This window comes from Silurus meridionalis, chromosome 1, assembly GCF_014805685.1.
Source record: "Silurus meridionalis isolate SWU-2019-XX chromosome 1, ASM1480568v1, whole genome shotgun sequence".
Classification (NCBI taxonomy): Eukaryota; Metazoa; Chordata; class Actinopteri; order Siluriformes; family Siluridae; genus Silurus; species Silurus meridionalis.
This window is the reverse complement of record NC_060884.1, coordinates 15228497-15240630: the sequence shown is the minus strand read 5'-3', so window position 1 is coordinate 15240630 and position 12134 is coordinate 15228497. Positions and strand designations below refer to the sequence as shown.

The 12134-nt window shown below is 42.1% G+C and overlaps 1 protein-coding gene across 8 annotated transcripts in view; it reads left to right on the top strand.

Moving 5' to 3' along the window:
• Positions 1-12134, top strand: part of tox2 (TOX high mobility group box family member 2) — a 104561-nt gene that overhangs the window by 42009 nt on the left and 50418 nt on the right. For 4 of the 8 annotated variants that reach the window (XM_046851175.1, XM_046851168.1, XM_046851218.1 and 1 more), the window contains exon 2: positions 830-919. The exons of 2 other annotated variants lie outside the window; for them this stretch is intronic. In XM_046851175.1, the coding sequence (XP_046707131.1) occupies positions 830-919 (90 nt within the window). Of the gene's footprint in view, positions 1-829; positions 920-8910; positions 9089-12134 lie in introns of those variants that run through there. 2 more of the 8 variants (XM_046851200.1, XM_046851184.1) reach the window with 2 other exon arrangements.

Genomic DNA, 12134 nt, shown 5'->3' with positions numbered 1-12134 from the left:
TGTACTTTTTTTTCAAGTAACCTCTACCCACATGTAATAGATAAATATAGAAAGTCTATCTACACCTACAGACAGGACAGAGGGAAACAGTACACAGGAAAAAAAAAGCATTTCCCCCTAGTTCTTGTACAGTGAGCAGAAGTGGTTTAATAAGTGTGTGTGTGTGTGTGTGAGAGAGAGAGAGAGAGAGAGAGAGAGAGAGAGAGAGAGAGATACAGGGAGGGAGGAAGGGAGGGAGGAATAGATTGATACTGGGCAGACTGGAGGCTCTAATTAGTTGTTGCCACAAGCATCTGTTAATCTTTTACACTTCAATCTTTCTTTAGCTGGCCAAATAAGAGAGAAATAGTTGCAGGAGATGTGAATCCTCTATGCAGTGTGTAAATGTGTGTGTGTGTGTGTGTGTGTGTGTGTGTGTGTGTGTGTGTGTGTGTGTGTGTGTGTGGCACTGAGTGCTGTGTGAATCATTAGATGCTGGATTGCTTGGGTTCCCAAACCTAGCCTGCCAACCCTCCCGCCGCTAGTGTTTTCCCAACCCATCGTCACACATGGCGCTGCGCGGAGGAGATCCCTCACTAGGGGCCAGGCCACACGTTCCCTCCATCAGTCGTACGGTGCTGCCGCGTTCACTTTGAGTCAGCGTTTCTTGTGATCAAAATGTCACTGGACGTTACACTGAATTGTCCCTGTTCTTGTCCTCCTCTTTCCTTCTGCTTTTTGTTTTCTGTCTCTTTTTCTCTTTTGCATTGTCCTGTCTGTGTTTATTTGTGTTCCATTTCATCGTTTCTGTCCTTCTCTGTCCTTCTGTGTCTCTGTCTCTCCTCTACAGAACAGATACAGTGTAGGAGATCGTGCTAGACTGTACAGCGGTTTGCCCGTGAGGCCCAACCCTGACGGGAAAAGACTGCCCTCTTCAGGGGTGAGACCTTCTATCTCTCCCTCTCATCCTCTCTTTCATTCTTGCTTTCGATGTGCACGTCTGTAGATGATTTCTTGGGTGGTTTTGTGGTTAGAAAGCTGCCAGGCAGAAGGGTCATGTGATTGACTGACAGCCACGACCAAGCGCATCCCCATGGGGTCACACTTCATACCCACGACAGGCTCCCAAACATACCCCCCCACCCCCATACACACACACTTACATTTTGCATCAGAAATAAAGGATCTCCTGAATATGAATGGCCTCTGAAGAGAGACAGCAGTGGACACGGTGAGTTAATGATAATTCAACCACACCAGCGAGGACCATATGTCAAACCGTATGCACATGTTTGCCGTTTGCGCATGTCTGTTGACCGTTCCAGACCATTCCCTGAACTTACATAAAAGATTCAGCTACATCACCAACCACAGCATATCCAAAATGGTACCTTTGGGAGGAAAAGTGGAAGTAGAATTTTTAGGGCCATTTTGGCACCATCTTTTCACGAGTACGCCTCCATTTTATTTGCGAGCAACAATGCATGTGGCCGAGCACACGCCTTGGCACACACACAATCGGCTTTGTTTATAGAGCAGCCAGTATAAACACAAATCCTGTTTTTCTCTACCTGAGCTCGAAGTCCTGAGCCTTTCCCTTCCTCTTTTTCTCTCTCTCGCTCTCTTTTTATGTATACGCACAAACATTTCTGGCTTCATTAAACTAAAAACTTGATATCCAAACCTTTTTAACACCACACACAGATTAATGATTGGGCATCACTCAGAAAAGTGAAATTTCTTTTTTCTTTTCTTCTTCCTCCCCCTATACAGACAGCTTTCTGTAACAAAAAAAACAGCTAATTGGAAAAGGAGATGAATAAAATGCATAGGTGGCAAAACATTTTTCCCTTGTGTTATGAATCTATCTGCATATTGTATATATAGTAGGACAGACGATGAGAATAAAGAATTTCTTTTGTGTGTGTGTCTCTCCAGAAGACTTTTTCTGGTCTATCTAAACGTTCTAAATTATCTTTTCGTTTCACTGTTGGAGCTGAGATATGCCAATGCAACTTTGTGGGTGGCTTCATTTTTTTTTTTCTTTTTGTAATTATAAAAGAGATGGTATTGATGTTTCAGGCACCTTCTTCAATCATTTATCAGCAGTAGAGTGCTAACAGAGCACTTCCTCCTAGCCCACCTCTTCTCACCGCGGCTATCGGTCTTGCGCTATCCCTAGCCAATATTGTAAATGCAATCTGCAGCACGATACGACACAAATCATTCCAATGAGTACCTTGTCTGTGTGTGGGTGAGAGAGGGAGAGAGAGAGAGAGAGAGAGAGAGAGAGTGTGTGAGGGAATCAAAGGTGTTAGAACTATGTATTTGAATAAACTGGATTCTTTTTTTTTTGTCTATTAAGTTGCAGTTAATTTTGTCTTAGATGCCCTTTTTTTTTCTTTCCTCGCTCATCACTTCATCACAGCCTCGAAGGAACAATCTAAATAAAGTTTCCGGCACGAGCATTTGCATATGAATGTGTTTTGAAATTATCTCCCTTTTATCAAACATCTCCTCTTCCTTCTTTTAAGAAGTCTAACCAAAGCGGCACATGGCTCAGCACAGAGCAACCACTTAAGCAGCTTTTAAAGGAAATGTGTCTCTCTATTTTTTTTGTTGTTGTTTTTTTCCACTCTATGTCAGGTGTTGTGGTGGAGTAGAGGGGAGCTGAGGGGAGGAGTGTGAGCTTTAAAGCCTTTGTTCCGTATCTGTACATCACTCCACACGGGCTTCAGTTAAATATGGGTTCAGCTGAACATCCGCTCCTTTGCCAAAATAACCTTCTCCTGCACGTCCCACCCGCTCATCTGCTCACCTTGTGACACACACACACACACACACGCACACACACACACACACACACACACACACACACACACACACACACACACGTAGAAATACACAACCTTGCAGAAGCATGCACACACATCAAGTTCATTTCATTATTTTATTTCTTAGAATTGTGTTTTTCTCTGTCTTTTCTTTTCCCTTTTTGTGCAAAGGGCACAACCTAATGCTTCATGCGATCTCTATAGCAACTCTACAGCACCCTGATCCTAAAAGCTGAAAGTTCAGCAAGCGAACCGATGGCTGACCATTTTTCCAAACCACAACCACAGAAATATTCCATTTTTGGAATATAGGAGCATGTTTTTTATAACCTTATATATGCTGTGATGACATTTCAGTGCTCTGGTTGTATTGTGTCTTGTGATAGGCTGTACTAATGTTAGATTGATACTTTAAGAAGGCTCCATTTGGGCCTGAGCCGAAATGTATTAAGAATTCAAATTTGAATATATTGCTATGTATTCATATGCGGATCTATAAAGGGAAATGAAATTCACTGTACTGTAGTTATTAGTGCTGACCCGGCCTCCCTGTCCCCTGACCATTTTTAAGGTTTATGATACAATCAAGATGAATTATTGATATCTATTCAACCAGTTTGCACCCAGACGCTCTTTTAGATTTTTCCTTTTACGTCTCTTGTTGGCTTTTTGTCATGTGTTAAAGTCTTTCTGTGCTGAGAGCCTGTGTAGTGAGAAACAGTTAGCGCGAGGTACAGTGTTAGCATCCACTGGCCAGTACAGCATGGGTATAGTAGTGGCATTGGTGATCATGAACATGGCCCACGCAATGATATAAAGCTTCTCAAGAGGAAATCTTAAACTCCCCAGCCATTTAATAACAGCACCAACCGTATCAGGTTAGGAATTCTCTAAAGTCTAGACTAGACAGGTGGTTGCTGTTAATTTTGCCGAGTTTTTGGTTCCTGTGTTGCAAAGGAACTCACATACTTAATTTATCCTATTGCTATCTGGACAAAAGTATGTGCACACCTGACCGTAAGATTCATATATGCTTTTTAAACATCCCATTCTACATTTAGTCCACATTTCCTGTTATATTAACCTCCCCACTTTTCTGGGAAGATGTTCCACTAGATTTTGGAGTGTGGGTGTGGAGATTTCTGCTCGTTCAGTCACAAGGGTGTTAGAAAAGTCAGCAACTGATATAGTGTGAGGAGGCCTGGAGTGCAATCAACGTTTCAATTCATCTCAACGGTGTTCAATAGGACTGAGGTCAGCGCTGTATAGCAGAGCACTCAAGATCTTCCACTCCACCCCATGTAAGCCATGTCTTCATGGAGCTCACTTTGTGCACATGAATCTCCTAGTTCAGGTGAAGGGAGAATGTAATTCTAATTAATTTAATGAAATCCTATGAAATTGTGTGCCTTTAAAATAGTTGTAGTTTGGGGAAGAGCTAAATATGGCTGGAAAAGTCCCAAACCTTTTTTGCCGTATAGTGTCGTTGCTATTCATTTTAGTTCACATTTTCACTTTAGTTTTTGGTCTCTGTGTTCCAGATAATGTCAAATACACTATTCATCCCCATTGTTAACAGACAGGGTGCAGCCTATGTAAAAAAATTCCCCTTACAGGTTACCTTTGCTACACCATATCAGTTCTTTTGCCACATATACCAACCTTTCGAAAAATATTTATCTTCATAAAGCCTTCATTAAATCCCATTGAAATACTTATGACCTCTTTTGAACAAGCAATTATATATATAAAAAAAAAGGTGCTTTCAGATAGAAGCCAGAAGTTCCGCTGCCCAGTTTAGCTTCTGTTATTATTGCAAATAGTGTCCAGAAAATGGAACATGCAATAAGAGCTAAAAGACTGAATATTATCAGTGAAGGAGGACCAGTGAACAGGACAGTTGCTGACAGGGTTGCCAGGTCATGGGTTTTCCGCCAAATTGGCCTGCTTTTAAAATGCTTCATGACTGCCAAGATCTTGCTTTATAGCAAGTAATTGGAATTAAATCAAATATATTTCTGCAAACGGAGACAAACAATGAGTGTAGTCAGCATGCCTATTATGAACCATTTATACAGTAATTATGCATATTGTACTGCAGGGGTGGGATTGTGGAATGGATAATGTCTGTACATTAGATTGCCAGCAGGATTTTGTTCCCTATGAGAAAATATGCTTTTTCCCCCAATGCCTAAAGTTTTTAGGCTAGTTTCATGTCTTTTGTTTGTTTCAAGGTTGGAGATTTTACTGCCAACCCTGGATAATGATATTATTTGAACACAGTTAAGAGAAAGCTTGAGGCTCTATGCTGGATGATTCTTAACTGTCTGTTACAGGGATTCTCTAAAAAGATCACCAGACAGTAGCATGAGTCAAGTTTGATAGCCTCTCGACTTTGTCGTTATTAGCGTCCTTCCGCCACACCAAATCTGAGGTCACGAGCCAATGTTGGATTCCATCGTCACCTTTCACTCAGCGCTATCGCTGCCGATGCTGCACTTCACGTATTCTGCACACAGAGGCTTTCCAACAGCTGATGGCTTTATGGTGCCTTCGTCCTGCTTATTGAGCATGTGTTAGCGTTACCAGGCGCTGCAATTTTTTTTTCTTACTTCCTCGAGATTATTATTACCTGTCTTGTGGACGCAATAACTCGCTCTTCTGGAAATTAGATGTGATTTATAGTTTGTTCTGCTTTGCCCAACTGCTGTCATTATCCTCATGTTTCACTGGCTTCATGTAATTTGTCGCCCTGTCACAATTAGAATCCGTCAAACGTCCGCACAAGTCACAAATTAAGACATTCGTGAGCCACTTTCATTGAGTTTTGTTGGTTGACAATGAAGCCAGGCTTCAAGGCATCACTACGTTTTAGAGCAGTCTTGGGGAGGAAGAGGGGCAGAAACTTTCAGTTTAGGTTTAACCAACAAACTAACGCAGGTGCTACTGTGTTGGTCTAGGAGTTGGCAATATTTCTTATCTAAAGCTAGCAGGGTCTGTTGTTTTGTGGTCACAGCGTGTGTGTGTGTGTGTGTGTGTGTGTGTGTGTGTGTCTGTGCACACACACACACACACACATGTGCACAGGGAGGGCAGCACCTCTTGTTCAGTTTCCGTGTTGCCCCGATACCATCAAACCAAACATCTGCTCTTCTTACCTGTGTTTTCTGCTCATGCTGCCCCACTTCTCTCATTCCCCTCTCCCTCATCCCTCCTTCTTCTTCTTCTTCTTCTTCTTCTTCTTCTTTGCCACCCCCTGACATTGCTCCTCAAGTTCAATTCCCTCCCCCACCTCTCCTTTCCTTTCCGTCTGATTTGGAAAGCTTGCATAGTCAATTGCGTTCGAGGTTTGAGAGATGGAGTGAGTCGGAGTTGCCATATTTTTGTGTAATATTAATATTTCATAAGCGCCATTCTAGGCTGCACATCTAAGAGAGAAGGAGCCTATTAGATTCTGCAGCGCTAGGACATTATTCAGCCTGCGCGGAGGATACAGCAGCTCGAGCGGCTGTCATTACAGCTACTGCTCTTTATTTTTATCCTGATTGAGGCAAAGAAAAAAAGAGGAAATGATGAATACAGTACTGGCAGACTTACTGTCGTTTGATGTGTGGAGTTGAAGTTTGCCTCTTGAGTTCATGTGTGTGCGTGTGTGTGTGTGTGTGTGTGTGTGTGTGTGTGTGTGTGTGTGTGTGTGTGTTTGAGTCACCAGATTGGCACGTGCAAGACAGGAGGCTTGTAGTGAATTAAAGCAGGTCGCCAGGTGTAATATAAACAAGGACAAATAGATATTTGAACTGCGTTTAATGCAGGCCAGGCAAATTAATTGGATTTTGAAATCGAAAGGACAGAAACGCAAGAAAACGGCAGAAGAGTACCGATAAGTGGACGCTGAAAAATGGAAGCCCAAAAAAAAAAAAAAACCCTTCGTTCTCTCAGCATCATTTCTCAAGCGAACGAAAGAGATGTATGCGAAAGCAATCATGAGCATTTGTGGAAAGACAAACACATACTCCAGTAAACACACAAGTGCACACACTAATGCATGATGCACAAATGTATTAATGTAGTCTCTCAGCTTTCTCTGAAATTCAAATGAAATGGAGGGGGGCCATCAGCTTTCTCTCTCTCGTTCTCTTTTGCACCATCTCTCTCTCTCTATCTTTCTCTCTTTGTGTGTCTCTTTCACAAAAAAAAAAAAAAACCATCTATCTATTAGTGTACCGTAAATATTACATGAGCATCGGATCTCAATGGCTTTGGCATGATACCTAATGTTTGTGTGTTTGTTTGTTTGTGTGTTCAGAGAGAGAGAGAGCGAGAGAGGGAAAAAAGAGGATATTATTTTATTCCAACACTGCTTGTTTACTGCCACTGTTCCTGACCTACTTCCATCCTTCCCTAGTCAGCGTAGCGCACTCCTAGCTGCCCCTGTCTCAAACGCCTGTCCCTACAGTACAATTACCACGTAAAAAGGAGCCCGAATGGAGATGTTTGTACTAAATAACACATGTGTAATTAAGACCTAATGAGCTCTTGTCACTACGGAATGTGCAATTAGAGTGGTAATAGAAAATCTCTGCGCAGCGTGCAGTGTGCAGCGACAGCAACATGGAGAGAGAGAAAAGGAAAAAAAGGATGAGAATTAAGAAAGTAGGAGACAAAAGGGAAGAGGACAAGGGGAGCCTGTATCGTGCAAATGATGTTCCAGAGAGCAAAGTTTGCAGTAGAAATATTGAAAGCTGCATTTAAAAAACCCTGGTGAAAAACCCAGCAGGAGCCTAAAAGCATAGGTCACACTTTTGTGTGTGTGTTTAGCATTCCTTCGTTTTTTTTTTTTTATAAACACGTATCATGGCAAGTTCGTTTAAACATTTGAAAATGAAAAGCTACGCATGCCTGCTGGAATGGAAACTAATATAAACCCATTACGGCCAACGAGCTCCGGCTCGGTGTGAACTCCTACCGCGACACATTTCCTCCTACAGAGCTACATTTGATTACGTTCACCTCTTTCGGAGTTAATCAAACCCGTGCTCACAGTCCGCCTGGCTTTGCTTTTCGGCCTGTGGTGTTTCTCCAGCTGAGGAATCTCAGCTCATCGAACGATAGTATGCCGTTTAATATGACATTATCATCAGGCGGAAGTTTTCGCATTGTGTTTATGAGCATTACGCGAGGTATGAGCGCGATAGACATCTACACTTTTCCCCCTGCAGGGATTTAATGGTGTGACAAAAAGAAAAGTCATATAGGTAATAGAAAATACAGCAGACAATAATGAGAAGTTGTACAAGGTGCTCATGCAGGGAAGCCATTAAGTTACAAATCTGCAAGGAATGAAATGGATGAAAAGTACACACACGTACACACACACTCACACACATACATGCATGCACACATGTATATAGAAAAGAAATGCACTTTCCATCAACTCCTCAAAGGGATTGATGCTCTTGATGCTCTAAGCTTCTCGTCATATAGGAAAGAGAACCATTCTGTCTGAAGTGCCTCATTCTTTCTTTCTATCTCTCTCTCTCTCTTTATCTCTGTCTATCTCTCTCTTCTGGCTGGGTTGTGCATGTACTTATATAAAATGGTTTATTGTCCTTATGATCTAATGTATGCAGGTCTAATCTAATGGTTACAGCTGACAAAGCTTTTGGAAACACACACAGCACAGTGTTATTTTACTCAATTTTACTTTAATCCCAGATATATAGATTTCCTTACAGCTTTGGGTGGGTAAATACATTATATGGACCAAAGTATTGGGACACTTGACTTTTCCAACCATATGCGGTTCTTCTTCTAACTGTTACCTTAAAATCAGAGGCACACAATTGTATAAGATGTCTGCAGAAGTGGTTGCATTAAATATTCCCTTCACTTGAACTACGAGACCAACGCGTGTTCCTGTATGACTATGCACAACGCGAGCACCATGAAGATGTGGTTTACATGAGTTGGAGTGGAAGATCTTGAATGACCTGCAAAAGAGCTCTGACCTCATCCCTTTTAAACACTTTTGGAATTAATTGGAATGCTGACTGCACCCCAGGCCTCCTCAACCTACATCAGTACTTAATTTAGGAAAAATCTCCATAAGCACAATTCAAAACATTTTCCCAAACTAAATGTGGAACAGTATATAGATACAGTGTATAAAGCAGAAAATGGCGTTGATGGAACAGATTGTTACATGTGTCATTAAGCCATGTGGGGACAGCCGGGTGAGACTGGGTGCAAGGCGGCATGGTGTCGCTCAGGAAACGGTAAATAGGATCGCACTTCATATCTGCCAGTCATTATTAACATTCCCACTATTTATGATTAGCTTAAGGGGCGCCGCGTTTCCGACGCAGCCTCTTGAACCGGCAAGTTTACATCATGTTTTTTTTTCGATTATTTATTATCGGGTAGAGTCGCGTTGCGCGCCGTGTCTCGTGCGTCCCGGCGTCGGCGGCAGAGCGATGCCCTGCGGTAGCTCTCATGTCAGCACTTTCGTGTAATCACTTGTTCCTGAAATTAGATTTCCGAATCTCGCCCCTTGAAATCTCTTCTCACTTTATAAACCTAGTTAACTTGCGGCTTTGTTTTGGCTCCCCTCTCACTCGGCGCGCGAGCAGAATCGGGGAAACAGAGCGATGAATGAGACGCCATGAGTGTCATATCCAAACACTGAGGACTAATTAAGACCAGCAGACGATGGCGAACGCTTCTCCAGCGGTTGACTTGATTGCTTGGGCGTACGCGCATGCGCGCTCACGCTCCTCACACACAAACACACACACACACACACGCAAGCTGACTGTGGAAGAGAGTGTAATTTGTGTAGGTGTCTGCGGGTGTCTCCGTTTGGATACATTTGCATGTTAATTAGGGAGGCAGTTCAGCTGTTCTGGCTCATTTGTTCAGGCTTTAATCCATAAAGAAACAATGATCCTTCTTCCCAGTAGAGACGTACGCATGTGTGTGTGTGTGTGTGTGTGTGTGTAAACAAATGACAATTTTGACATTGTGGAGACATTTACCCGAGAAAAGCTTTTATTAGAAAAAATAATTTTTCTATTAGTTATAGGAGTTGTTTAGGTGTGTGTGTGTGAGGGTGTGAGTTTGAACTGTTTTGCCTAAGTACACCTGTGGTATTACCAAGCTATCATTCTTCCTTTTAACCATTAACAAAATGCAACAAGCAGACACACACACATGCAGAGGCTAGATAGATCTTGGCTGGCTGCCTCTCTATCAGTTGTTTGATTGGCACATCATTAGGCATAGCACAAACGCACAGTGAGGTGTCAAATCCTTACAGAGGGAGGGAGAGTGAAAGAGAGAGAGATGGAGTGGGGGTTGCTCTAATTTTGAACACTAAATTTAAACTAGCACAACCACATCCACACTCTTACATACCACATTTTATATAGCTCTTTGTTTGGAGTGTGTGTGTGTGTGTGTGTGTGTGTGTGTGTGCACAACTTCGAGTAGGGAGTGTGGGGTAGCCATCTTGTTGACAGTGTTGCTCTCAGTGTCACGGCACAGAGTGTTTTTGAGCCGCCTCATGAAACCAGACTGTCACAGTCACTGAGAGTTAACACACTCGCACACACTCACAGACTCACTCACAGACACACACAGACAGATACACACTGGCCACGGTGCTGCTGTGTGTCAGACAGAGAGTTACTGCATGAGTAAAAGACTCTACCGTGGCAGCTGGAGTCTCATCTTATGCCCACACATGCATGTACACACACACACACACACACACACACACACACACACACACACACACACACTTCATAGTTGTTGTATTATTATTATTTTTTTCATACTATTCATACTAACGATGTTCTAAATCAAGTTTGCAAAGTTTCCATAGCCTCTATGCTTAATATATCACTCTCAGAGAATCATGTTTGTGTGGTTAAATGAGACAGGCTTTATATACACACTCAGCTCCAGGGTAAAGATTGGTCAAAAAGAGACGGGTTGATGAAAAATATTGCCTGGGGTACACGGAAAATCTGACTTTAATTCCAAATAATAAATAAACCCATATTGAAAATATTTGGAACAAAACCAGTTATTTAAGCCCCTATAAATTCTTAGGAAACAAACTGGATGTGAAATATGGTTTTTTTTTTTACGTTTGGAGGAAAGTTTAGAAACTTTTAAGGGCTCCTATTCATAACTTCCTGTTTCACTGCGGTTTCAATTTGCTTATTCCCTTTCAATTACTTCACCAGGCAAAAGATTAGAGAGTATACAAATGAAGTGACACAAATCAGGCTATAAAATGCATCACGTATCGATAAATGTTCACCTGTCAGTAATTAAAGCTGGGAGCTGGGACGGAGCCTGATTGGTAGAAAAGTGTTGTAATGTAGCTTTATGGACAATTAGAAGTTTGGTTAAAGAGTTACTGTGGTCATACAAACATTTTTGGTTTGGATGGTGATAGTGAAAAGAAGTTAATCCACACTGGTGGGGGTTATATTTATGTTGTGAGGCATCTTTTTTTTTCGTCATCCGAACCTTTGGGAAACTTGTCAGGATATACATGTCATTATGACGTACCAGGAGATTTTTCAACGGAAAGCTGCCAGGAAGTCATGATCGGATCTCCTAGTTGTGTGGTGATATTGAACATATATCCAGAGCAACGCAAAAACAAAAAATCAGGCTTTGGACAAAGCCATCCCGGACTGTTGAAAACCTGTGCGCTGAGCTGAAGATCTGGAGAGATTCCCTATTACGCAGTGATCTCGGATTTCCCTGCTCTGTGTTCTCTAATCTCATTAAACATTATAGGAGAAGATTCAGTAGCGTGATTTCGGCAGAAGGAGGTTACACAAAATGCTAAATGTGGAATGTGCGTAGTACAGTTACTTAATTTCAAGGTTTAATTTCTTTGTGTGTGAGATTAAACATGATTAGCCATATACATTAAATTTTTTACCACTTTACCAAAGATACCAAGAATTCTGGAGCCAACAGTAAGCCTCATTCACAAACAGTGAAAGACCTTACTGCTGGAGAACACACACAGACATACACTGGGGTGTGTAGTGTGTGTGTATGTGTGTGTGTGTGTGTGTGTGTGTGTGTGTGTGTGTGTGTGTGTGTTGGGGGTGGGGCGGAACAGTAGACAGACGGAGTCAGAGGTTGATGTGGGAACTGGTAGTAGTGCAGAAGGCCGTTCTGCATTTTAAGATTTTTTGCATGTGTGTTTGTGTGACATATGACGTGTGTGTGTGTGTGTGTGTGTGTGTGTGTGTGTGTGTGTGTGTATGACAGTAAGACCTGCTAGTGTAATTA